Source organism: Myxocyprinus asiaticus, chromosome 46, assembly GCF_019703515.2.
Source record: "Myxocyprinus asiaticus isolate MX2 ecotype Aquarium Trade chromosome 46, UBuf_Myxa_2, whole genome shotgun sequence".
Taxonomy (NCBI): domain Eukaryota; kingdom Metazoa; phylum Chordata; class Actinopteri; order Cypriniformes; family Catostomidae; genus Myxocyprinus; species Myxocyprinus asiaticus.
This window is the reverse complement of record NC_059389.1, coordinates 3,968,491-3,996,355: the sequence shown is the minus strand read 5'-3', so window position 1 is coordinate 3,996,355 and position 27,865 is coordinate 3,968,491. Positions and strand designations below refer to the sequence as shown.

Sequence of the window (27,865 nt, the reverse complement as noted above, 5' to 3'; positions counted from 1 at the left end):
CCCAGTAGGTGGCGATATGCACAAAGAAGGCAAATTGCCAAAAATGTGAAAGTGGAGATTTATAGTGAAAAATGACTTACATATTGCTCTGTTTCACACCCACACCTATCATATCACTTCTGAACACATGGATTAAACCACTGAAGTCTTATGGAATACTTTTATGCTGCCTTTATGTGCATTTTGGAGCTTCAAAGGTCTGGTCACCATTCACTTGCTTTATGAGGACCTACAGAGCGGAGATATTCTTCTAAAGATCTTCGTTTTTGTTCTGCAGAAGAAAGTCATACATATCTGGGATGGCATGAGGGTGAGTAAATGATGAGAGAATTTTCATTTTTGGGTGAACTATCACTTTAAATCAACCACTAAACTTAAATTATTCCCCAAAAGCTTGCCAATTTATTACAAACAACACTAAACTATACACTACAGATATATTATATTTTGTTTTTTTTTTAAAAATAAGACAAATAATAAAATTACCCATATACCAAATGTAGGTCCCCCTACCTGAGGGGTCTTCAAACTGGGGTCCAGGGAACCCCAGGGGGTGCTAGGGGGGGGTCTATGGAAAAATGTAGAAAAATAAAAACTGTTCTTAAATTAAAAAGATTCACTTTCAACTTCATACAAAGTAGGCTAAATATTTTTTTCCAGATAAAATTTTCATAATTTCTTTTGGCTTACTACAAGAACCATATTAATGGCAAGTATTTAAATGTGTTTAAATTGGTCTCTATACCCCCTATATTTAGGAAGGGGGTTCCTCACAAAGCAACACTCATATTTGGGGATCCTTAACATCACAAATGTGCATACCCCTGACTACACATGTGCTCAATATCAACATACAGTGGAAAATGTGAATTCTGATTTGGCAAATCCACAGTTATTGTGATCTCTATTTATTATTTATGTTAAAGCTACTCCTTTAATGTGTATTGCATTAGACTCTTCATTAGGTGTAAATGGAGGTCTTTAATAGACCTTGAAGGTAAATGCTCTCATTTAATATTACTGGAACTGCACAATTATGTGTTTTGGTTTAAGGGGTGTTCAACTACATTTTTCTGAAGCAGAGGTCTGAGGATGTAAAACGGTAAAATCTTTTTCAAGAGATTCATTTAGGCAGATCTAGATATGCGGTATTACTTCTGGAGGGACATGCCACAAAAATTACCATAAAACTGAGACATTATTAAACAACCAATAAGACCAGACACATTTTCTTATCAAACAAATGTTTTATTTTCTAATCTAACATGATATTGCCTAAACAAGAGAAAGGGGAAAAAGTTCAGATAAAAATGGGAGAGAAAAAAGGTTGAGACGATAGGATCTGTCCTAATAACACTAAATCAGCCTCTCTCATCCTCAGATCCAGATTTAGCGGTGACTGAAGAAGCCCTGAGGGTGATTGAACTTGAAGGGCTTTAGACGACTGGGACCCCTGAGAAAGAGACAGAGAGGCTTCACTTGTAAGTGCATTTACTATAAACACGTTATTCCTTCTTTTTGATGAACTGAAGAATCTGTGAACACAGATGCTATCCATAGAACTTAAGTATTAGTTTTTAAACACAAAACAATAACCTCTTATACTGTGGTGCATTTTCAGAGGAACCCCCCACCCCCCCCAAATAAAATAAAAAAAAGTTAACTGAATATCACTGTGTTTGTCTGTGCGTTACCTGGCCGTGCGCAAACACATCTTCTCTCGAGGGAATTCTTTAGGTCCTTCTGATCCATCACACACTTGACTCTCAGTTTCCAGATAAACATCCAGACACACACACAGACGCTGGATCTGATTGGTCAGGAGCTGGAGGCCTGGGCGTGGCCCCTGCAGCTCGGACCGAAACATGTTAACCTCGCCCTCCATCGCCTGCGAAGAAAAACAGAATCATTTATAAAACAGTAAATGTCTGAACAGTACTACAGCATGTGCTCCAGCTGTGATGCTCTTACCCGCAGGTTATCATCAGTCCGGCCGCTGCGTTCTCCTTTCCAGTGCAGAGAGAGAGAGAAGAGAGGCGTGACCTCTGGGTAACGAGGGTTCAACACCACAGCGGCCAATAAACGAGCTGAGAAAGAGAGAAGCATTTTAAAGTGTTTTGAAGCTTGTGAGGTTTGTGGCATTTAATCTTTAAAAAACTATTTAGGAATTTGTTTCCTTATGCACATTAGAATATTCTGCTTTGTTCTCAGAGTTATGGCTGGATTTAAGATTTCCAGCCACTAAACATTATGTGTAACACTCAGTAGTAAATAAAACTAAGGCATCCTCGAGCACACCTGTACACATGCTCTCAGACTTACCTGCCCTTAGGCTTAGTTTAGCAAACTGTGATTGGTTGTTTTGCACAAGTTCCCTCACCTGTGCCTCTCTCCACAATGGCCATGAAGAACAGATCCGTCTCGCACACCAGACCAGCCTTCAACACGTGCTGCACGAAGCCCAGCTCCTGATGAATGAGAACCAAAGAGACATGTCTACACTCAGGGAACACAAAAATATAGTAAGACTCTTAAGTTGGAATTTTCAACCTACTACTTGGAAAAGCTCAACAGAACAACACATGATGCTAGATTTTTAGCATGTTTCAACAGCATGATTTGCTGTTGATTAACACATTATCTAATCAAAATATGCATTGAAGTGAGGATAAATATGGATGAACATTATCAATGATGAAAGATTTAGATACAGCAAATCCCTACATTATTGTTTTGATTTCACCTCTAGAGAACATTTTAACTGCAAAATCCTCTAGTGCCAGCTACAGAGAAACACAGAGGAATAATAGTAATAAAAAAATATCGGCATAGATTTTTGCCTATATTAATCAGTAACACTGATACACTATATTGCCAAAAGTATTCGCTCACCCATCCAAATAATTGAATTCAGGTGTTCCAATCACTTCCATGGCCACAGGTGTATAAAATGAAGCACCTAGGCATGCAGACTGCTTCTACAAACATTTGTGAAAGAATGGGCCACTCTCAGGAGCTCAGTGAATTCCAGCGTGGTACTGTGATAGGATGCCACCTGTGCAACAAGTCCAGTCGGGAAATTTCCTCGCTACTAAATATTCCACAGTCAACTGTCAGTGGTATTATAACAAAGTGGAAGCGATTGGGAATGACAGCAACTCAGCCACGAAGTGGTAGGCCACGTAAAATGACAGAGCGGGGTCAGCGGATGCTGAGGTGCATAGTGCGCAGAGGTCGCCAACTTTCTGCAGAGTCAATCGCTACAGACCTCCAAAGTTCATGTGGCCTTCAGATTAGCTCAAGAACAGTGCGTAGAGAGCTTCATGGAATGGGTTTCCATGACCGAGCAGCTGCATCCAAGCCATACATCACCAAGTGCAATGCAAAGAGTCGGATGCAGTGGTGTAAAGCACGCCGCCACTGGACTCTAGAGCAGTGGAGATGCGTTCTCTGGAGTGACGAATCACGCTTCTCCATCTGGCAATCTGATGGACGAGTCTGGGTTTGGCAGTTGCCAGGAGAACGGTACTTGTCTGACTGCATTGTGCCAACTGTGAAGTTTGGTGGAGGGGGGATTAATGTGTGGGGTTGTTTTTCAGGAGCTGGGCTTGGCCCCTTAGTTCCAGTGAAAGGAACTCTGAATGCTTCAGCATACCAAGAGATTTTGGACAATTCCATGCTCCCAACTTTGTGGGAACAGTTTGGGGATGGCCCCTTCCTGTTCCAACATGACTGAGCACCAGTGCACAAAGCAAGGTCCATAAAGACATGGGTGAGCGAGTCTGGTGTGGAAGAACTTGACTGGCCTGCACAGAGTCCTGACCTCAACCCGATAGAGCACCTTTGGGATGAATTAGAGTGAAGACTGCGAGCCAGGCCTTCTCGTCCAACATCAGTGTCTGACCTCACAAATGCACTTCTGGAAGAATGGTCAAAAATTCCCATAAACACACTCCTAAACCTTGTGGAAAGCCTTCCCATAATAGTTGAAGCTGTTATAGCTGCAAAGGGTGGGCCAACGTCATATTAAACCCTATGGATTAAGAATGGGATGTCACTTAAATTCATATGCGTCTAAAGGCAGATGAGCGAATACTTTTGGCAATATAGTGTATATCGGTCTACCTCTAATACATTTTTTAAATTATTATTGATATGTACTTTTTTTTTTATCATAATATATTGAATTACTGTTATTTTGGAGGACATTCTCCGCAAGTATTTATATATGCGATTAATTCGGTAAAACTGATATATCGGTCTACCTCTAATTATTGATTTTTATAATTATTGAAATCATTTAATCATTTTATATTGAATTACTGTTATTTTGGGGGACCTTCTCAGCAAATATTTATATATGCGATTAATTCGATAAAACCAATATATTGGTCTACCTCTAATACATAATTGTTTATAATTATTGAAACATTATTTTGTAATAATTCTATATTGAATTACTGTTATTTTGGAGGACTATCTTGGCAATATTTATATTTGCGATTAATTTGGTAAAACCGATATATTGGTCTACCTCTAATTCATCATTTTTATAATTATTGAAATAATTTTTTAATCATTACATATTGAATTACTATTATTTTGAAGGACCTTCTCTGCAAATATTTATATATATGATTAATTCTGTAAAACCGATATATCGGTCTAAAGTAATACATTACTTTTTTATAATAATTTAATATTATTTTTTAATCATGATATATTGAATTACTGTTATTTTGGGGGACCTTCTCGGCAAATATTTATACATGCAATTAATTTGATTAATTAACCGCATGTCATAATTTATTTGATTACAAATTTTTATCGATTGACAGCCCAAGTAATGACTCAATGTTCCAAACTTACCTGATAAAAAAACACTTTTAGCAAATGTTTGCAGAGATAGGTGCATAAAGCACAATAATTGACCCTCAATGTTGATAACTGTTCATCTGCAAAACAAATCTTAGTGCTGCCATGTTGTTTCTTGAACACTCGCTAGGTGGTTGGAAGTCCTAAATGTTAAGTGGGAGTATTTGGTTTTTAATGGAACAGTATAAAGACATTTCTTGCATGTTTGCAGCAGCAAAAGGAACGTACAGTGAATTCCTGGTAGCTCATCATGGTCCAACGTGTGAGACCCGAAACCACTTTAGCAGGGAACAGATGCTGGCACTCGCTGGAGACGGGAATGATGCTGTGCTCTGGAACAAACAGTACGGGATTAACTTCAGTTAATATAATGAACCAAACAGCCATGTTTATGTAGAATACGGTTCTGTTAACCCAGTGTTGGTGTGTATGTGTGTTCATACCCAGAGAGCTGAGCTGTTTGTGTAGTGCCAATCGCACCTGCAGTCTTCCACTCAGCAGTTTCATGGTTCTTTCCATGTGACTGGCACTCAGAGCACTGCCCAACAGCTCAGACTAAAACAAACATCATGGCATTTCATCACGTTAATACACACTTTACTGTAAACAAAAAAGCAGACTACAGACAAATGACATGTAATGTAACACTTTCATACAGACCAAGTGTGCAATTCAGATTTAAGGCCAGATAATAGTGCTCTATCAATATAGAAATACTGGCCAGTTATTTTTATGTCAAGTCTGATCACTGAGATGAAGGATATGGATCTATTCCGTTCTGCCTTGGTTTGTTGTTAAATAGTGTTCATTCTTGGGCTATGATCTAAACTTTTACATGCTTCAAGCGACACTAATATGTATAGTCAATAAGACAGATTGAGTGCTTATTTTCTTTGTAATGCCCATAGTTAAAAGAAATGCTAATATTGGCTGATACAGATATGGTCACCCCTATATAATGCATTCATCCTCCGTTTAAGACTCATATGCACACAACTTGAAAGTAGTTTACAAAATCACTGTAATACACTAACACACACACACACACACACACACACCTGTCCGCCCTCAGTGGAGAATTGCAGGCCTCCGAGTTTCTGCACCCAAATATATGGATGTCCAAGGTCTGACACATAATCTGCAAACGTTGTGATACTGTAAAGAAAATTAGTTTGCTTTATTTTGTTAGTATTACTATTCAAACATATATTAAATAAGATTATATTATTTAACATGAGATATCGGCTTTACCTGACTTTATCAAACTGGTAGCGGTTGGCAGGGTTTGGCGTCTCTTTGCCATGATCAGACGCATAAAGACAATTCAACAAACTCTCCGTGTTCAACAGCTCCCTGTAAAACACACAATGAGTCATTAGAAAATAGTAAACACCTGACAATATAAACTTCTGTCTTTTGATGTTTCAGTGGTGTGGTTGTGTTCATTGACTGACCCGGAGCTAATGGCCCCAGACAGATCAACAGAGGTGTAAACTTTAGTCTTCACAGTCAGAATGTTGAGATTCATGAGATAATAGAAAAACAGATGCAGAACACTGCCATCTGAAGAGAGGGGGGAGAGAAAAAACAATTCGATTTCTGGTACTCAGTAATTACTGTACTCAGAAAGCATGCTGTATTACAAACTACATTAAACTATCATATAGTGCAAGTGTTGAGAAAGCAATTCTAAAGTTCATTATCTGGAGAAGTTTAACTCATTATACTCAGTTTAAATGAAACTAAATTAAAGCTGTTCTTTTGAAGTTGTTAGCTACAAGTTAATAACAAAAAGGAGCTAATTGCATTAAACCTACTAAATGGGGAAATACCTTTTTAATTACATAAAGTGGAAAGAAAAAGTCTGTGAATCCTTTGGAATTAACAACACACAATTATAATCTTTCATGTCTTTATTGAATACATCTCGTTAAACATTCACAATGCTGTGGAAAAAGTAAGTGAACCCTTGGATTTAATAGCTGGTCGATCCTCCTTTGGCAGCAATAACCTCAACCAAGCATTTCCGGTAGCTGCGGATTAGACCTGATCAATGTTCAGAAGAAATTTTGGAGCATTCTTCCTTACAGAACTGCTTCAGTTCATCCATATTCTTAGGATGTCTGGTGTGAACGTCTCTCTTGAGGTCATTCCACAGCATCTCTATTGGGTTAAGGTCTAAGGTCTGGGCTCTGACTGGGACTCTCCAAAAGGTGAATTTTCTTTTTTAAAGCCATTCTGTAGTGGAGTTACTTCGATGTTTAGGGTCATTGTCCTGCTGCATCACCAAACTTCTATTGAGCTTCAGCCGGCACACAGCCACCCTGACATTATCCTGTAGGACATCTTGATAAACTTGGGAACTAATTTTTTCCTCGATGATGGCAAGCGGTCCAGGCCCCGTAGCAGCAAAGCAGCCCCAAATCATGATTCTCCCTCCACCGTACTTCACCATTGGGATGATGTCTTCATGTTGGTATGCGGTGCCCTTTTTATGCCATACATAGTGCTGTATGTTCTTCCCAAACAATTCAACCTTAGTTTCATCAGTCCACAAAACATTTTCCCAGCAGCGTTGTGGAGCGTCAAGGTGGTCTCTGACAAATTTCAGGCATGCAGCGGCTTCCTTCGTGGTGTCCTGCCATGGACACCATGTCTCTTTAATGTTTTCTGTATAGTAGACTCATGAACAGAGATGTTAACCAGTTCCAATGATTCCTTTAAGTCTTTAGCTGTCACTCTAGGGATCTTTTTTTACCTCATTAAGCAGTCTATGGTGTACCATTTGAGTCATCTTGGCTGGACGGCCACTTCTAGAGAGAGTACCCATAGTACTAAATCGTCTCCATTTATAGACAATTTGTCTAACTGTGGACAGATGAATATCTAAGCTCTTCAATATAACTTTGTAACCCTTTTCAGCTTTATGCAAAGCAACAATTCTTGATCGTAGGTATTCTGAGATCTTTTTTGAGAGGCATGGTCCACGTCAGCAGATGCTTCTTGTGAATAGCACATTCAAAATATTTGAGGGCTTTTTATAAGTCAAAGTAGCTCTAACCCACACCTCCAATCTCGTTTCATTAATTGGAGGCCAAGTTTGCCAACTCCTGATCATTAGCCTAGGGGTTCACATACTTTTCCAACATACACTTTGCATGTTTGAATGATGTATTCAATATGTACAAGAAGAATACATGTGTGTAATTAAAACAGATTTTGTTCATTATTGTAATTTAGATGAAGATCAAATCAAATTTTAAAACAAATTTAAACAAATGCAGGTAATTCCAAAGGTTTCACATACTTTTTCTTGCCACTGTATGCATTATCATTTTTTTATTTATTTTAAATCATTATACTTAGTTTAAATTAAACTGAAGCTGCTATTTTGAAAAAGTTAATAACAAAAAGTAGCTAATTGCATAAAAACTGCTAGAGGGGTCATTATCTTTTAAATAACATATGATATTTTATGTTTTTTTTTTTTTTAAATGCAGTATTTATCTGGTACAAAAACAATGTGGATCTCAATTATCAAAGTGTAAACTCAATAAAAAAATAAATAAACACAACAACTAATTTATATAGCCCCTTACTGATCGAAAACATAAACAGTAGTATCTTGCAAAATATTTAATTTGCTACACAAATTTCAATATAAAATGGAACACAGGGACTTCCGGGAATACTATTAAGTAAAACAAAAAAGGAATCCACTACAAATGAATCATTTCCATAAAAGTTTTGTAGCATTTTTTCAAGCTAGTTTTAGTTAGTTACTACCCAACACTGATAGTGTAATAGGAAACAATAGGTCAGTTTTACACACCTTTACACTTGAGATCCACGCACAGTGAGAGAGGGTGACGTCTGAGCATCTCTTTACGTTTGTCATCCAGCTGAATGCCAACAGTCGCTCGCCGACGCTTCTGAATGGAGAAAGAGAAGAAACGAGAATTAACACACAAACTAAACTGCAAAAGAAAATGCATGAGAGAAGACGTATAAAGTGTCTGACTGTGTTCTGTTGCTCCTCTTCAGCATCTGAATCACTTTCATCATCTGAGACACAAACAGACACAAATAAGACTTCCCTAATTCCACAAACACAGACACGCAGACACGCAGACATGCAGTGGTACCTTGTGACTCCTCCGGTAGTCTGGAAAGGGCTTTGGCCTCATCCACATCCCCACTAATGTTTACAGACAGATTTTTGTCTATAACACACAATCACAATCCATTCTTAAAGATATAGTTCACCTTTCACTTTCACTGAATGGAGATGCAATGACAGTAATTGGTGACCGAGACGTACACATTCTACCGAACATCATCTTTTGTGTTCCACAGAAGAAAAAAAAAGTCAAACAGTAATGACAGAATTTTATATTTTGGGTTAACTATCACTTTAAATGTCTTACCACAGGCCTGTCCATAAGCACTTGCCTGGACCAACAGCACATAGAGAGGGGGAGGCAGGTGACGGGCCACATCTGCCTGCTTCTGCGTGTGCTCAAACGGCATCGACAGATACTCCTGCACTGGGAGAGACGCCTGAGAAAGTGAGAGATACTGTCAGTTTTACTAGTCTCAGATCGATTGCTCACAAAAATTATGTCTGATATACTACGTCAGATTTACATGCCCCTAAAGGTCACATTAACAAAGATAACGTGATTGGCCACTTTACATGTCAGTCAGACGGTCTCTTTCTGTCTAAGTGGGTGATTTGTGACCAGAATAAGCTGCAAAAGTCTGGCTATGTGTGACTAGATTTTTACCTGCATGATGTTCTGCAGCCCGGGCTGAAGGCTGTTTAGATACTCTCTCTTCTGCTCAATAGCTTTCTGGATTTTCTCCTTACTGGACAGAGACGTCTTATACTGTTCCGCCAACCTGATGAATGACACACACCATTAGAACAACACTGTTTATCGTATTCTGGTTAAGAACCATGAACAAATAATCATCCGATAATAATCTTCAACTATATCAGATTGCATAGTTTATATAAAAAGAAACAGCTGTATTCACCACAAAAACAATGAGGATTTCAATTAGGGTGACAGCAACAAAATTACACTTACACTAAATACAATGACGATGATTACAAGATGGTGCCGCAGATGGCAGCCTCGGTATGGAGCTCTCCAATTCTTTTGTTGTTTTTGTTTGTTTGTCCTGTGTTTAGTCATTTTTTTCCAATCAGTTTTACCAGGGATGAACTGCTGAACATACCAGACAATCGGGAGTTGCGGGAGTTTTCCTTGTTTATTCTGGTGAGTGTTTATATTCCACCAGAAGCGTGTGTGAGCGCAGCGCTGCAACAGTTGGCTGATCAGATCACGGACACGGAACAACAATACCTGGACTCAGTTATTATTATTCTCAGCGATTTTAACAAAGCCAACCTCACCCATGAACTGCCAAAATACAGACAATACTATATGCCCCACCAGAGACAGAAATATCTGCTATACACTGCTATACAACATTAAAGGATGCATATCGCTCTGTCTCTAGAGCAGCTTTGGGAATCTCTGATCACTGTCTGTTTCATCTTCTTCCGAACTACAGGCAGAAACTAAAATCTAAGGCTGTAGTAAGGAGTGTAAAGAGATGGACCAATGAGGCAGAGCTGGAACTACAAGCCTGCTTTGACTGCATTGACTGGAGTGTTTTTGAAGCTGCAGACACCAATCTGGACAAGCTCACAGATACTGTGACATCATATATCAGTTTCTGTGAGGATATGTGCATTCCTACTAGAACTTGTTTAACATTCAACAATGACAAACCATGGTTTACAGCAAAACTCAGTCAGCTTCGTCAGGCCAAAGAGGATGCTTACAGAAGTGGAGAAAATCTTGTACAATCAGGCCAGAAACACACTGACAAAAGAGATAAGAGTGGCTAAAAGAAGCTACTCTGAGAAGCTGAAAAACAAGTTTTCAGCTAACGACCCTGCATCAATGTGGAGAGGCCTGAAAGACATTACTAACTACAAGACACCATCCCCCAACATTGTAGGGAATCAGCAACTGGCTGACGAACTGAATGTGTTTTATTGTAGATTTGAAAAGCCCAGTCTCACACCCCACACCTGCTCTGACCTTCACCTCACACAAACATCAACACCCTCCTGCAACCACACTCCTCCCCCCTCCTGCTACTCCACCTGCACTTAAGTGAAGAGGATGTGTGCCGGGTCTTCCAGAAACAAAAGACAAGAAAAGCACTGGGCCCAGATGGTGTTTCGCACACTTGTCTAAAATCCTGTGCTGACCAGCTGGCCCCCATCTTCACACAGATCCTCAACAGATCACTGGAACAGTGTGAAGTTCCCTGCTGCTTTAAATGCTCCACAATCATCCCTGTCCCAAAGAAACCCAAAATCACAGGACTTAATGACTACAAACCCATCACTCTGACATCTGTGGTCATGAAATCATTTGAGAGACTGGTGTTGGCCCACATGAAGGACATCACTGGACCCTTTTTTGGATCCCTTTAAATTTGCTTAGAGCAAACAGGTCTGTGGATGATGCAGTCAACATGCGATTGCATCATATCCCGCAACATCTGGACAGACCAGGGACATATTCAAGGATTCTTTTTGTGGACTTCAGTTCGGCTTTCAACACCATCATCCCAGCTATTCTCTGGACAAAATTAAACCAACTCTCTGTTACCACCTCTATCTGTCAGTGGTTCACCAGCTTTCTGACAGATAGGCAGCAGTTAGTGAGACTGGGTAAATATAGTTCCAGCACCTGTACGATAAGTACTGGTGCCCCCCCAGGGATGTGTGCTCTCCCCACTACTCTTTTCCCTGTACACAAATGACTGCACGGCCAAGGACCCCTCTGTCGAGCTCCTAAAGTTAGCAGACGACACTACTACACTACTCATTTACAGATGTCATTGGCCTCATCCAGGATGACGATGAGTCTGCATACAGAAGGGAGGTTGAACAGCTGGCTGTCTGGTACAGTCAAAACAACCTGGAGCTGAACATGCTCAAATGATAGAGATGATAGTGGACTTTAGGAGGAACACCCCAACACTGACCCCGCTCACCATTCTGAACAGCACTGTGGCAGCAGTGGAGTCATTCAGGTTCCTGGGCACTACCATCTCACAGGACATGAAGTGGGAGTCCCACATTGACTCCATTGTGAAAAAGGCCCAGCAGAGGTTGTACTTCCTTCGCCAGCTGAGGAAGTTCAACCTACCACAGGCGCTGCTGATACAGTTCTACTCAACAGTCATTGAGTCTGTCCTCTGCACTTCAATAACTGTCTGGTTTGGTTCAGCTACGAATTCGGACATCAGAAGATTACAAAGGACAGTTCGGACTGCTGAGTGGATTATTGGTTGCCCCCTGCCCTCCCTTCAAGAACTGTACACTTCCAAAGTGAGGAAAAGGGCTGGAAAAATCACTCTGGACCCCACTCACCCAGCCCACTACCTTTTTGAACTGTTGCCTTCTGGCTGGTGCTACAGAGCTCTGAGCACCAGATCTGTCAGGCACAAGAAGTTTTTTTTTTCCCCTCAGGCTCTCCATCTCATGAACAGTTAAAACTGCCCCATTGAGCAATAATTATGTGCAATAACAGCTTAGTCTATTTATATTTATCCAACATATCCTACCTCTTCTGCCAGTACATTCCCTTGCACTATTTGTATATAACATATTTGTATTTGTACATATGTGTTTTATATATATATATATATATATATATATATATATATATATATATATATATATATATATATATATATATATATATTAGTCATATTGTGTATTTGTATATATACTTATATTTTCTATTCACTTTTTATTTTTAATCAATTTATTATCTCTGTCTTGTTGTTGTATTGTTTGTGCACTGGAAGTTTCTGTCATCAAGACACATTTTGTATGTGTAAGCATACTTGGCAATAAAGCTCATTCTGATTCTGAATAAAACCAAAAATATAATCGACACAAAAAACTAACTTTTAATGCCGCGCATGGACCTTTGGGAAAAACATTGTGATGATTCAAATGAATCCGTTTGTTTAATAAATTCATTCAAGTGAACAGATTCCCTAAAATAAATAAAATTTTAATCATTCTAGGTCTAAGAGTGTATTTGATTAGATTCATGAAAATGAATACGATTTTAATCGTTCAAGGTCTAAGAGAGGCAGAGTTCGGAATGGCATACTACCACACAGCTTTTACTATTTCTGCCATAGACAGACAAGGCAGAAGTAGTAATAGTATGGGTAGTATGCCATTCCGAACTCTGCATCTCTAAGTCCTAGAATCATCCAAGTTGAAAACATTTAGTTAAGTTAACAGTATCACTACTTTAGTTAGTTACTCTACACACCGTTATGTGCATTACCTCTTTCTCTGCTCCAGCTCCCAGTCCAGGCGGGCGAGTGTGAGATGGTGCTGGTCGTCCCGGGTGACGCAAGGGCGTGAGATCTCCGCTGGAGCTTCCTGGAAGAACTCCTCCTCACTGACCAGCTCGATATCCTCATGCTGAGACCTGACACACACACACACACATTAATATCTGCTCCATAACCATGGCATGTAATGTTCTATTTTAACAGGATCCTGTCCGTCACTCACTTAAACTCCAGACATTTGCCAATCTCTTTCTGCAGATGCATGACCTCATAGAGTAGATTCTGAAGCTGCAGGTGAAGAACATCCACTCGCTGCTTCGCCTGTGGACAGAGGGAGAGACAGAAAATTGCTGGTAATATGAATGTACAGTTATTGATCATGCCATTAAAGCACAAATAGAGAGAGAGTGTTTGAGCGTGTGTATTGGTATGTTTGAAATGGCATACTACCACCATTATTTTTCTGCATTATACCATACTACTTCTGCAGTGTGTATACTGGGTGCAAAATGCCAGTTTTCATTATGCATGACATACCTGGATGAACTAATACAGTGGCCAAAATGTGCAGTATACAGTGGAGTACAAATTAGATACCTGAACGCCACTTACTGAATTAAAAATGCAACTTAGTGAGGTCATGTGACGTAGGATAATACTGATTGTAACATTTATCGTTGCATACTGTGTAGTGTTCACTAAATAAGCAGCACTGAGTATAATCAGTGCAGCATGCAGTACGCTAGTACTGCATTCAAGAAATAGCTTGAGTGTGTATGTGCATACTGTTTCACATACTATTTTTGATGGCATTTAGTATATTCTGCACAGTATGCAGTGAGCCGAATGATAGCATTTCATTCTGCACATAGCATGTGCGTGTATCATTCATATGTTTGTCAATGCATACTGTTTAACATACTGTTTTTTTTTTTTTATACCATGCATTTTACAGTGCATACTGCACAGTATGCCATAAGGAGTACACTAGTATTACATTTTCAACATAGCCTGAATTTGTATGTTTATCATGCATACTGTATTGTGTTTCAGATACTACTTTTTAAAAAATCATGCAGTATACAGTATATACTGCAAAGTATGTAGTATGCTAGTATTTCATTCCGAACGAAGTCCAAGTGTGTATGTTTATTGTTGCATATTGCACACCGTTTCACATACTATTTAAGTATATTTTATATACTGAAAACTGTGCAGTGTGCAGAAAGTAGAACTCTAGTATTCCATTCTGAACATGCAATGTGTTTGCATTGTTTATACATTTGTTGTAGCCTACTGAATACTGTTTCACATACTATTTCTGTTGGTAAACAGTATATAATGCATAGTATGCAGCAAATAGAATGCTAGTATTCCATTCAGAACATAGCATGTGTGTGCATTTATTGTTTATACGTTAGTCATTGCATACTGCATACTGTTTTGCATACTATTTTCCTTGGTATATAGTATATATTGCACAATATCCATTATGTAGAATGCAAGTATTCCATTCTGAACATAGCATGTGTGTGTTTATTGTTTATAAATTTGTTGATGCATACTGTTTTGCATACTATTTTAATTGGCAGGTAGTATATACTGCACAGTATGCAGTAAGCCGAACGCTAGCATTCCATTCTAAACATAGGATGTGCGTGTTTATCGTTTATACAGTATGTTTCACATACTATTAAAAAGAAATACCAGGCACATTACAGTGTATACTGCACAGTATGTCATAAGCAGTACACTAGTATTCAATTTTGAACACAGCCTGTGTTTGTATGTTTTACATTTATATTTATATCCTTGCATACTGTTTCAGACATACAGTATATAAAGTATGCAGTTTGCTAGTTCCCATGTGTATTTACCTCATTTGTCTGATCCCGTCCTTTCTTCAGCCTCATGTGTTCCAGTCGGTTCAGTTTCTTCAGCGTAATGAAATGAACGGTGCTCTGTCTGCGTCTCTCCTCGATCTTAACGCTCTATAAAACATGACGCAGGTCAAAGGTCAGCTTCATTCCACTCAATGTCATTATCCTACATACAGAGACACAGCAAACTTGAAACTCACCCCATCTTTAGCACCGCCAGCTTTCAGCTCCTGGATTTCGGCCATCAGTTTGGCCAGAGCAGCACACGTGTTTTTATACAGCATATAATCCTGCTGTGGCTCTCTGCCCTCCAGCTCCACCTCCTCATTATACACACGCACATCCTGAGAGAAAACACACACATGCACTGAGCAGAGTGACTAGAGAGCAGCACATATACACACACCCTGCCTACCAGATAAACATGACCTGTGAGATAACACACCCCGATTCCTTACTTCCTATTGGGATGAAATTATAAAAGTATCTCAAAACCTTTTATAAACTCCAGTCACATTTAACCCCAAAATCCAATGTTTCTTTTTTTTTTTTTTTCCTTAAAGAAAATGAAACCTACTTTTAAGACCACTCTGATTTTGCTGCATTGTGACATTAAAAGATTACTCAAGTAGAGTGTAACTAGTTACATTGCAAAGATCTAATTATTAATTTTAACACCTTGCGTGCATGAATCATGTGCCTATGTCATCCTTTATACCCACTGTTACAGTGATAGTTTAAAAATGAAAATGATGATAACATTTATTCACCCTCATGTTCTAAACCAATATGACTTGGACACAATGAACACAATTAAGGAGCTGTTAGACAGAATTTTAGCCTCAGTCACCATTCACTTCCATTTGTTTGTCATTTTTTTAAAGTGAATGGTGACTGAGGATGTCAGTCGCTAACATTCTACCTAACACCTTGTTTTTGGTTCCAGAGAAGATGAAGACACAAAGGTTTGGAACAACGAGAGTGAGTATATGATGACAGAATGTTAATTTATGCTTAACAGATCGGGTTTGAATATTAGAAAAGTTTGGAAACGTTCCTAGCAAATATTACAGAAAGAAACTAAATGTCTCACAGGCAGTTGCACCGTATCTCGGTGTTTAGAAGCGTGTTTAGGCTTATTTTAGTTCAGAGCTTGTTCTCTGTTGTCCATAAGAAAAACACATTGCACGTGTGCTTTGTAACACATATGGCTGTAAGCCTGTGCTGCATTATCAAGCATGCGATCAGACGCGAGCGGTGCGGCACGATGCAACAAAAACAAACTGCTCCCATTATAATCAACGACGCTGTCTACAATAGATACGTCAGCATGACGTTGCAACATCGCTCGCGTCCATTGTAGACAGTGTGTAACATGGATTTATATGCACTGATGTACTGCAGCACTGATATAAGAAAATGTGTCATGTGAGATCAACAGAGCCCGTAGGTACACAATTATGCTGAAACTGACCATTACCATAACAAACATGCTCGTGTTATCATTATCACCAGAACTTACTGCAATGTGTTTTCTTAGCTGAATCCATAATTCTGTATGCTGAAATTCTCACTTGTTTAGTGTTGAATGAAGGCATCACATAAACGTAACTCTTCATTTTCACTGTGTGAAATTAAAAAAAAGTGCTTGTTTTGATCACTTACTGCTGTTGCTACAGTGATGAACTTGACTCGAGTGACAGAGCGCTGCTATAAAGTTCCGGTGCCATAAAAGTTCCATTCAAAAGTCTCTCAATAAAGTATGCATACTGATTAAAATCAGTAATGTAACAACAGAAACGTCCCCCATTGTAACGAATTTCACTTGAGTAAGAGTAAAAAATATCCACCATTAAATCTCCTCTTAAAAGTAGATTTTCTCCAAACAGTTACTCAAGTTAATGTAACAGAGTATATGTAGCGCATTACTGCCCACCTCTTCATTTTGGTCACATTTTACCTTTTTAAAAATCAATGTATTTAATCATTAAATATGATATTATATTGCATTATATTTTGTTAAATTTGTATTGTTTAATTGCATAATTTGTACTATTTACAGGTATTTACATTGATTTGTTGAACACGTTCTAAAAACCGGTACTGTCTCTTTAAGGAAATTCTGCATTTCTGTAAAGAGCGTCTGTAAATGAGCACGTTAATGAAAGAGACTCGAATGGCTTTATCTCATCTGTGCCATGCCTGATTAGAATAAAATGTTTATTTTTATGATCAACAACTGATTGTAAAGAACAGAAAGAGTATTGGCTGATGTTTTCAGATGGTCCCTTACCACACCCTCCACATTTTTAGCATGTTTTAGCTCAATGTGTGGACTTTTCAAACAGTCCCTTACCCGCCGCAGGCACGAATATCATCTTGAACGATTTCGCGGACCAGCTTAAATACGGGACAAATCGCATTGATTCGATAGGGAACGCATCATTTCATCTTTAAAAACGGGATGATCCCAAATTTTAAGGGACGGGTAAAAGATCGATCAATGGCTTTTGAGAATCGATATCAAATCGATCAAATGTAAAAAAAAAAAAAAAAAAAAAAAAAATTATAATAATATACACACACATATATATATATATATATATATATATTATATAAAAACGATTAATTGCAAAACCATTTCCCCCCCCGCATTACAGTAATGAAAATAATGTCAATGCAACATTTAAATTTGACTAAAAATGCTCCATTTTCATTATGCAAAATTAATTTCATACTTTTTATTTTTGTTTTTGAAGGGGAAATATGACCCAGACCTCATGAGAATATTGTGCACCAAGAATGTGTAAAATTGTCCTTTCACCCACATGTGCAACACAGAATTTGTGGGATGTTTGACAGCTGAAATAGAGATAGAGAGACAGAAACACAGAGAGGTCATTGAAACCTGATTCTTTAAGATGAGGTCCAGCTGGAAAAATGACCTACATACACATGCCACATGAGTCTCACATCAACATATGTGCTCACTGGAACGCATTACATCACTTACAGTTGTTGTCAGAAGTTTATATACACTTAGGTTGAACTCATTTTTTAACCACTCCACAGATTTAATATTAGCAAACTATAGTTTTGTCAAGTTGTTTAGGACATCTACTTTGAACATGAGTAATTTTTCCAACAATTATTTACAGACAAGTTTACATCCACCAAGTTAACTGTGCCTTTAAGCAGCTTGGAAAATTCCAGAAAATTATGTCAAGCCTTTAGACAATTAGCCAAATAGCTTCTGATTGGAGGTGTACCTGTGGATTTATTTTAAGGCCTACCTTCAAACTCGGTGCCTCTTTGCTTGACATCATGGGAAAATCAAAAGAAATCAACCAAGACCTCAGAAAAAAAATTGTGGCCCTCCACAAGTCTGGTTAATCCTTGGGAGCAATTTCAAAATGTACAAACAATAGTACTCAAGTATAAACACCATGGGACCACGCAGCCATCATACCGTTCAGGAAGGAGACGCATTCTGTCTCCTAGAGATGAACGTAGTTCGGTGCCAAAAGTGCAAATCAATCCCAGAACAACAGCAAAGGACCTTGTGAAGATGCTGGAGGTGACAGGTAGACAAGTATCTATATCCACAGTAAAATGAGTCCTATATTGACATAACCTGAAAGGCTGCTCAGTAAGGAAGAAGCCACTGCTCCAAAACCACCATAAAAAAGCCAGACTACAGTTTGCAAGTGCACATGGGGACAAAGATCTTACTTTTTGGAGAATTGTCCTCTGGTCTGATGAAACAAAATGTAACTTTTGCCACAATGACCATCGTTATGTTTAGAGGAAAAAGGGTGAGGTTTGCATGCCGCAGAACACCATCCCAACCGTGAAGCATGGGGGTGGCAGCATCATGTTGTGGGGGTGCTTTGCTGCAGGAGGGACTGATACACTTCATAAAATAGATGGCATCATGAGGAAGGAAAATGATGTGGATATATTGAAGCAACATCTCAAGACGTCAGTCAGGAAGTTAAAGCTCGGTTGCAAATGGGTCTTCCAAATGGGCAATGACCACAAGCATACCTCCAAAGTTGTGGCAAAATGGCTTAAGGAAAACAAAGTCAAGGTATTGGAGTGGCCATCACAAAGCCCTGACCTCAGTCCGATAGACAATTTGTGGGCAGAACTGAAAAAGCATGTGCGAGCAAGGAGGTCTACAAACCTGACTCAGTTACACCAGTTCTGTCTGGAGGAATGGGCCAAAATTCCAGAAACTTATTGTGAGAAGCTTGTGGAAGGCTACCCAAAATGTTTGACCCAAGTTAAACAATTTAAAGGCAATGCTACCAAATACTAACAAAGTGTATGTAAACTTCTGACCCACTGGGAATGTGATGAAAGAAATAAAAGCTGAAATAAATCATTCTCTCTACTATTATTCTGACATTTCACATTCTTAAAATAAAGTAGTGATCCTAAATGTCACACGATTAAATGTCAAGAATTCTGAAAAACTGAGTTTAAATGTATATGGCTAAGGTGTATGTAAACTTCTGACTTCAACTGTATCTGAACACAACTCACGAAAGAAAGATCTTAATCCTGTGAAACATGTTGGCATGTACCTGAACCTGCCTCACCCTGACCTTCCTGAATGTGGCATGTGAATTGACTACACTCTGGATGCAAGAAAGAGTTAGTGGAATGTTCTACTGAAATAATGACACAAGCATCAACACAAACTGATTGAAAACTTCAGTGTATTTCAGATGTGTGTGATATTACAACAACTCACCTGATCACCCTCTCCTCTACCCTGTTTGGTCTCTGGAGTTCCTCCTTCATTTCGGATCATCTTTGGCTTTCTCTTCTTCACAGCGTCAGAGGACATGACTGAAATATGAAACAGAAATCAGATTGATTATAAAACCATAACAAAAGCCCTGGTTTTACTACAGCGGCTGTAACACATACACACACACACTACAATTAAAGGTGTGACGTCATTTCGACCAAAATCTGAGTTAATTTGGGTACGAGGAACTTCATTAAAGCTCAGAAAACATATTTAACATCAACAAGTTAATGCCTCATGACTTTTCCTAATCCAATGTGAACTGACTATAAATCAAATTCTATGTAATGCAAAAGTACTCCATCAGAAACTTTACATCTACATGGAGTCACTCAGGCTAGTAAAACATCAATAATTGCAATGCATTTTCACAGGCTATGACTTTCTGACTGGTGTGCACACTGTAGCAGTACTCTTCTTTCAGTTTTCTTATCAAGTTTTATGATAAAACAGAGAGTTAAATAGTCAATAATATCAGCCTACTTGGTTTTCTGTAGTCAGACAAACAAATGATAAGAATGAGAATGGAAAATAAATGAATAATTTGAAAATGACAATTACTTTTACACATAAACCACGTTAAATATTTTAAATATTGACTAGAGAGTGTCTAAATTAAGCAGTAGTTTTGTAAACAATATAAACTGAACTGAATTTGACCAACTAGCCTGTTAGCTTCTTGCTAAAGTAACTACAGATTAATTTAAACGCAGCAACTTCACCATGCTGAGTTTATATATAGATGCACCGATAAGTCTGTATGGATAAAATCTTACCTTTCGATCGCCTTTATTAAATTTTATGTCTCTGAATAAGATTTAAAAATCCTGAGATGACCTCATTTAAACAGCAGGATTGAGCAGGAAGTTGAGTCGGAAACGAACAACACTTCCGCTTCTGCTTTACAAAATAAATGTTCGCTAAACGGTTACGCAATAGTTGAAATTCAAATCTTATTTATTTTTTATAAACTACACTTTTTAAACCCATAACACCATTTACATTGTATGTACACAGCCAGGATAAATTTTATTAAAGTTGTGAAAAATTATAAAATATTTTTGGGAGTAAACTGACAGTAATTCAGCAGTAACAAACAAATGTGATTTTCAGTAATCAATACTGCGTTCAGTTTGAGTTATTTTGACTCAAATATGATTTTTGTAAGAAACGTGTGACAAAGGTTTAATTAACCCTTCTGCGTCAATTTTAAAAAGTTAAAAACATCAAAAAACTGCCATAATAAAAGTATATATTAATATTATTTTCCACTTTCACTGACGAAGATTTTTTTAACCAACATCAGTCCTGATCAAAACTACCAAATATTCATTCATTTTCAAGATTTTAACCCTTTAAATGCCAGTTTGTTTATATAATGCCACCGTTGTTTTACACACACACACACACACACACACACACACACACACACATTTCTCAATACACACATACAAAACACACTCTGACATCCATACCAACACACCCACACAATTTTAGCTGCATCATTTATTCAATTGGCCTGCAGTGCTCTATAATACAGAAAACAGAAAAAAAGCATGTATTTGCTCCATAGGCTAAACATGATAAAAATGGTGCCATCTGGTGGAAAATATAAAAAATGTAAATTTTGAAGCAAGGGCTCTGGAATGAAAGCATAATATCATAGAATTCATGATTTTATGCTTTAATGACACTGGGATCAAATATTGCAGTTTTAATGGGTTTCAATGGGGACATTTTTGTCCTGAAGGTCCTGAGTGTTACTATTTTGTGTACACAGTGTATTACAGGAACTGAGGTTGAAATATCAAAATTCCTCAAAAATACACACCTTTGGCAAAAATGTATGCCGTTGGAATTAACACAGCCAAAATGATCCAAAAAAAAAAAAAAAAAAAAAATATCCAGAAGGTCGCACAAGGGTTAATCAGTGTTCATGTTAATTTATGTAGTATCCTTCTCGTGGTGTGTGGGTTTCCGTTTTAGGGCTTTTATTTTGTAATCTGCCCTGACGGAAAGCCCACCTGAGGAAGTTGCTTGCGTCGCCTTAGCAAATATTTCAATTTAGCAATATTTGTCATTTTCTTTACATATATAATATCTCCAACATTTCAAGCTACTCAGTTTAACGTCTCTACGCGCTGGTTAAATGAACGTCATTAGAGGTAAGCGGCGGGGTAAACTTTAATCCATTCCATATGTCAAAGCAAGTATACACTAGAGACCGGGTTTTAAATATTGATCACACTTTTAACTTACATTATGAGTTCACAAATGCATCAGTTTAATTATCAGATGTGTTCTGCTGAAAAATGGGCTATGTTTTCAATAGTTTATTAGCATACTACTCTTACTATTTCTGCAGTATGCAAGTATTCAGTATGCATTTGGTGCCCGGATGATTACTACAATAGACCAATCCCATTGTTTACAAAAATTTCAGCGCGTGCGCAGTAGAAAGCCAGCAGAATGCTGTGTTAGATTTGACACATTAGACGAGAGCGGGGTCAGAAATTAAGGGGTAAAAATTGAAATATAGTGTGGGGGTAAACAATGTCCTTGTAGCAAAAAGTTTATTTTATTTGTAACATCTAAAAATAGCTCTTAATATTCTATTATACTCCTAGTTGTTCATATTATGGCATAAAATATTAGTTGATGTTGATTTAATTCTTAGGGTAAGAGGTAATAAACTCTCAATCTTCAGAATTTATATTAATTAAATTTACATATTTTGACCAGTGCCCCTTAAAAAACAAATCTAGGGGGAAATATTGCCCTTTAATGTAAAAGTTAAATTCTGACACCATTTTTAAATATTTCCTTGTACTGCTTATATTGTTTTGATTGAAAAGTTAAAAAACGTAGTAAATATACAGTATAGAATAGTAGTATTCCATTCTGAACATGGCTATGAAATATTCTGCATGGTTTACACCTTACAGGAGGTGCCATCACACCTGGTTCATTATGGGTCAGTGGAGGCCTCTGTCTAACCTGCGACATCAGCTGTCTCGACACCCTCCTGTTGTTGTGTTCTTCCTGTGTCTGCTCATTCTCTCCATAACCTTTGTCTGCATTGGACTTTACACTCAGTATCATGACATCAAGAACCCTGACATAAGCTTAGTGAGTATGCTGTAATGATCTGTTGCTTCTATAAAGAGTCTTTGCACTTTGTTACAGACTAACTTGTGTGCTTGTTTTTAGGACTGGAACCAGGTTCTGGGTTCTGTTGCTGGTTTCAAGTTCTGCACAAATCTGAATGATACAGCCCAGCTGGAGGAAGACTCTCCTCGAATGGTGGAGCATGCAGACAGAACTGCAGCAAATGTTTCCATGAGCACCACTCATGTTTCCTTTCAAGTACCACTGGTGCTTTTAGGGGACGTCCCAGCTGAGAGTATCATATGTGCAACAATGTTGGGCAGCCAGCTGGGCATGAAAGGTTTGTTTTAGTTTAGGCTGGTGTCCTAATATTGCTGTTTACTTTAATTCTGACACATTCTTCCATATTATAGGAGCTGCAGCAAAAACATCTGTGAACATATCTCTACTCCTGCAGACTGATGTTCTGAACTCAAACTCAAAAGGGGTGTCTGGACCAAATACCTTAAATACCCAAACTCCTGCTAGGACACAGACCCGACCAATGCTGACCTGTCTTCAGATCACTGCCCTCACCTATGTTCTCCCTCAAACTCAGTGAGAAGCCAGTACTTATATACAAACCCAGTGTCTCCTGCAACGCTATGAAGGAACCGCGTTGTGTCACTGATATACATTAGCTGAGTTGTGAATCGTACTGTTTGTGGCGAGAGTGAAAGGTCACCCGGTCGGGTGCCGTGAAATAATAAATTGACAGTTAATAGTCAACCGAAGTTTCTTTGGTGTTGTTCTCATTGACTTCACACAAAAATGAACAGTGCAATGTGTTGTCCAATTTGTGAGCGAATTGCTCAATTGGTGCGGTTCTTTTTAATGAATCAGTCCAACCGATTGGCAAATCAGTCTAAATATAGCACAACAGTGCACGCCCACTTTTTCAGCAGTCTGGGTTTCCGGAAGTATTTTACCCATTCATTTTTTGCAGTCTTTTCATAACATCCTCCATAAAAGAGTTGAAATCCATGAACCAAACCAACTAGCTCCAGGTTGAATCACATTACAAACTTCGCTTTGAGACAGAAAGTATTTGAAAAAAAAAAAAAAGAGATACAAGACTGTCTACTTACCATCTTTGACGAGGGCAGGAACTACAATCCCATGAAGCATTGCGAATGACGTAATTAATAAAAAATGATGGGAATATATAGAACTATTGATTATCGGGGGGCCTGGGTAGCTCAGCGAGTATTGACGCTGACTACCACCCTTGGAGTCGCGAGTTTGAATCCAGGGTGTGCTGAGTGATCCAGCCAGGTCTCCTAAGCAACCAAATTGGCCCGGTTGCTATGAAGGGTAGAGTCACATGGGGTAACCTCCTCGTGGTTGCGATTAGTGGTTCTCGCTCTCAATGGGGCGCAGAGTAGCGAAGAGTAGCATGAGCCTCCTCATGCTGTGAGTAACTACTGAGACTTGTCCTCCGCCACCCGGATTGAGGGGAGTAACCATGCCACCACGAGGACCTAGTAAGTAGTGGGAATTGGGCATTCCAAATTGGGAGAAAAGGGGATAAATTAAAAAACTATTGATTATTAATTGCGTCATTCACAGTACATTATGGAGTGGGCTGTCAATTCTGGGCTCATTTCGCAGGGTTTCTTGAAGTTGATGGAAACCCAGCTAACGAAAATCAATTTGTCTATGGAAAAAATGTATGTGATTTTAACTTCTAGGACCAGACTGTTGCACTCTATTGATCAGACAACTCACTGCCTCACCGAAGGGTTTTTCTGCACACCGGTCCGTCTCATGCACAGTCTAGCGCTCAGCCTTTCAAAGTATACTCTTGACTGTGGGCTCGTACGTACGCGTTCAGTGCACGATAACTACAACTGCTTTGTGATACTCAATTTAGTGCAGTCAGTAGCAGGCACATGCACCAATGCCACGCATAGATGCACTGTCCTCATGTCTAGAACAACTGGGTTGCATGCAGGCAGTCCACACATACAGTGCTGATGATAAAAACTGCAAGACGTGCATTCCATCACTGGCGAACGCTCAGCCTTTTATAGTATTTTTTAAAGTACTTTTTTGACCACAAGGCCATACGGAGCATTCGACGCATACACTCTATGACTACTTTGTGATACTCTTTTAGCACAGTCAACGTCAGGCATATGCGCCAATGCCGCACAAAGATGCAGACTTTTCGTGTGTCTATTAAAACTGGGCTGCATTCGAACAGTCTCCATGTAATGTGCTTATGACAAAATTAGAATTTTTGACAACGAGCCCATACGGTGCATTCACACTACAACTACTTTGTGATAGTGTTTCAGTATGGTCAATGGCAGCCGCAGACAATGCACAAAGAGGTGGACCGTCCACATATTTATTAAAACTGGGCTGAATATGAACAGGCCATGTTTAATGTGCCAATGACCAAATTTGCGTCACACGCGTTGCTCTTCGCTCATTGAACAGCAGAGATCCATTAAGGCTTATACTTTGTTTTTCCGCATGTCGTTCCATCACAGGCGAGTGCTCAGCCTTTCATAGTATTTTTTAGTAGTAGTATAGTATTCTTCGATGCATGCACACTACAACTACTATGTGATACCCTTTTAGCGCAACTGTCCACGTGTCTATTAAAACTGGGTTGCACGCAAACAGTCCACGCGTACTGTGCTGTTGACGAAATTTTCGTCATGCGCACTGTGGGCTATACGCAGTGACATGCGGAACACTAAAGTATGCTTTGGTCTTTACCATTGTCAGTGCAAGGAAAAATGCAAATTTGTAAGGTTTTTTATTTTTCAACATAAAAATATGGTGCAAAAACAAAATCCTATATTAAACAATGCACAAAAAACAAATTTGACCAAATGTATTTATTTATTGCAGGCTACCCCCAGAATGCTCAGTTGCGGAGAACGTAGACATGAGTACTTCACCTGTCAGGACTGTTGCTGTAGAATCATTTAAGCACAATTCTCCACACTGCTTCAGCCTTCAGTTCACACCAGATCCACACCTGACCGTCATGCTCACTCCGGTACAAAACATGTGATACATTCCTACCCTATCCAGAACTATTCTATAGACATGGATAACCAACATCTACAGTAGGTAACCTCTCAAGTGTATTGCTTGATTAGGACGAGAAGTCTATGTGTAGCTATCACCTGTTACTGGTCAGTATTACACTGCTGGTTCTCTGTGTCCTGATGGGTCTCTGTGGAACTTTTTCCTCGTCGAAGTCACCACGTTCATACCATGGAAATGACCTTCTAAAGGTAGTAATTTGGGTTCTAAATTTTAGAGCTTACCAGTGATCTCTGTATGACTAAAAACCTCTCTTTGGTTTGCATCTTGCCTTGAAAATGAGTCCATCTTTATTGCATGGATAATTTACTAAAACATGTATTTAATCCATTTTATTAGTTTGTTATAAAATCAACTTTTTAAATTCACAGGAATCATTGCTGAGCCCCTGAGAAACATCTGCAGAAGATCCCCATCTGAGAGTGAGTCGATCTTGTCCAAAGAAATGCAACCAGTTGTGCAGATTGCATCCATTCGGTTCTGTACAGATCCAGATTGAGTATGTGTGTGTGACTGTATCTCATCTGTGCTTGCAACATTGTTATAATGTGTGAAATGATTATTAAGACCATAACCAGAGATTGATGATTATTATAATATAACTTTCCTCTAAGAGTAAGTTAGAAGATGTGCTTTGTTGATGTCCCCAAATAAAATACATCATATTAAATGTTAAGATAATTTGTTATTTTAGCTAGAAATAAAGTCCATTGTGCCATCTTGGCAATATTTAATGATGTCTATGCAGTGTTTATTACTGGTACATTAAACCGAACAGCTTGGAGGTATGTTAATATTCCATGAAAACCAATTTTATCTGGGGGAAGAGAAAAAAAATGCACACACACTTACCTTTTACAGACAGTATTCAAAAACAACCATTCATATAAACTGTTTCAGCAATTCTTAATTTTAACTTTGGTCCCCCCCATCAACATTGAATATTTGGTTCTTGACTACAAGTATTCTGTTTGAAGATGTACATTATGCTCCCCTTTTTTAAAGGAAAATTCCAGGTTTAATACAAGTTAAGCTCAATCGACAGAGTTTGTGGTATAACATTCATTCCTACAGAAATTAATTTTGACTTGTCCCTCCTTTTCTTTATAAAAAAAGTGAGGCATTAACAATGGAAGTGAATTGTCCGTAAACGATAAAATTATCACTATTTCAAAAGTATAGCCACAAGATGTAAACAGTATGCATGTTAACATGATATTAGTGTGATAAAATTGCTTACAAACCTTTTCGGTGTAAAGTTATATCCAATTTTAGGGGTAGGGTTAGGTGTAATAACCCTGTAATCCCGCAAAACCGACTGTCAAAAACTTTACAGCTCAAATAATACACAAAAGAATTAATGTAAGTGCTTTTATACAATTATAAGCTTAACATTTCTACCTTTAAACCCTCCAAAATTTGGCCCCATTCACTTCCATATTAAATGCCTCAGTGTAACCTTGATTTTTGCTTTCTTTAAAGTAGAGACGGGACGAGTTAAATTAATTTTTCTTGTAATCAAGGGCGTAGCCAGGAAATTACTTTTGGGTGGGCCAAGTTTTCGCGCCAATTTGATTTATTTTTTACCAATGTTTGCCTAACAACAGAGAAGTGGTGCATTCAAACAGTTCTTTCACACTTTCAGAAACTAGAATTTATGCATTTT

The 27,865-nt window shown here is 38.5% G+C and overlaps 2 protein-coding genes and 1 long non-coding RNA gene across 5 annotated transcripts; 2 read left to right on the top strand and 1 right to left on the bottom strand.

The window, feature by feature from the left end:
• Positions 1-1,227: 1,227 nt before the first annotated feature.
• On the bottom strand, positions 1,228-20,898 carry LOC127436106 (THO complex subunit 5 homolog). Its single transcript, XM_051690042.1, has 20 exons — positions 20,763-20,898; positions 19,927-20,024; positions 15,368-15,511; positions 15,165-15,278; positions 13,511-13,608; positions 13,278-13,424; positions 9,663-9,777; positions 9,303-9,435; positions 9,021-9,098; positions 8,897-8,940; positions 8,708-8,807; positions 6,330-6,438; positions 6,127-6,228; positions 5,934-6,030; positions 5,319-5,430; positions 5,104-5,207; positions 2,381-2,468; positions 1,972-2,087; positions 1,695-1,888; positions 1,228-1,453 (listed from the first exon to the last, which is right to left on the bottom strand). The coding sequence occupies exons 2-20, from the start codon at positions 20,020-20,022 to the stop codon at positions 1,390-1,392; spliced, it is 2,055 nt and encodes a 684-aa protein (XP_051546002.1). The 5' UTR covers positions 20,023-20,024; positions 20,763-20,898; the 3' UTR covers positions 1,228-1,389.
• LOC127436107 (uncharacterized) lies at positions 13,527-18,032 on the top strand. The gene is made up of 3 exons (XR_007896332.1): positions 13,527-13,640; positions 16,114-16,148; positions 17,927-18,032. It is a non-coding gene; the product is annotated as an uncharacterized LOC127436107 (long non-coding RNA).
• A 1,090-nt stretch (positions 20,899-21,988) lies between the features above and the next one.
• On the top strand, positions 21,989-26,933 carry LOC127436135 (transmembrane protein 248-like). Of its 3 annotated transcripts, XM_051690082.1 has the most exons (7): positions 21,989-22,151; positions 22,932-23,115; positions 23,197-23,434; positions 23,508-23,691; positions 25,999-26,149; positions 26,253-26,390; positions 26,571-26,933. In XM_051690082.1, exons 2-7 carry the CDS (start codon positions 22,957-22,959, stop codon positions 26,589-26,591), a joined length of 891 nt encoding a protein of 296 aa, XP_051546042.1. In that variant the 5' UTR covers positions 21,989-22,151; positions 22,932-22,956; the 3' UTR covers positions 26,592-26,933. The 3 variants fall into 3 exon arrangements, with proteins under 3 accessions (XP_051546042.1, XP_051546044.1, XP_051546041.1); XM_051690084.1 differs by lacking the exon at positions 26,253-26,390; XM_051690081.1 differs by having other exon boundaries at positions 26,253-26,933.
• The last annotated feature ends 932 nt before the right edge of the window (positions 26,934-27,865 follow it).

Excerpts from the sequence above, each read along its gene's own strand:
- LOC127436106 (XM_051690042.1), bottom strand. The coding sequence starts at position 20,022 with ATGTCCTCTGACGCTGTGAAGAAGAGAAAGCCAAAGATGATCCGAAAT. Across the intron at positions 13,609-15,164 it reads GACGGGATCAGACAAATGAG|GCGAAGCAGCGAGTGGATGT; the intron begins GTAAATACACAT and ends CTCTGTCCACAG. Across the intron at positions 6,439-8,707 it reads CGTGGATCTCAAGTGTAAAG|ATGGCAGTGTTCTGCATCTG; the intron begins GTGTGTAAAACT and ends CCCTCTCTTCAG.
- LOC127436135 (XM_051690081.1), top strand. The coding sequence starts at position 22,957 with ATGGGTCAGTGGAGGCCTCTGTCTAACCTGCGACATCAGCTGTCTCGA. Across the intron at positions 23,116-23,196 it reads AGAACCCTGACATAAGCTTA|GACTGGAACCAGGTTCTGGG; the intron begins GTGAGTATGCTG and ends GCTTGTTTTTAG. Across the intron at positions 23,435-23,507 it reads CAGCCAGCTGGGCATGAAAG|GAGCTGCAGCAAAAACATCT; the intron begins GTTTGTTTTAGT and ends TCCATATTATAG.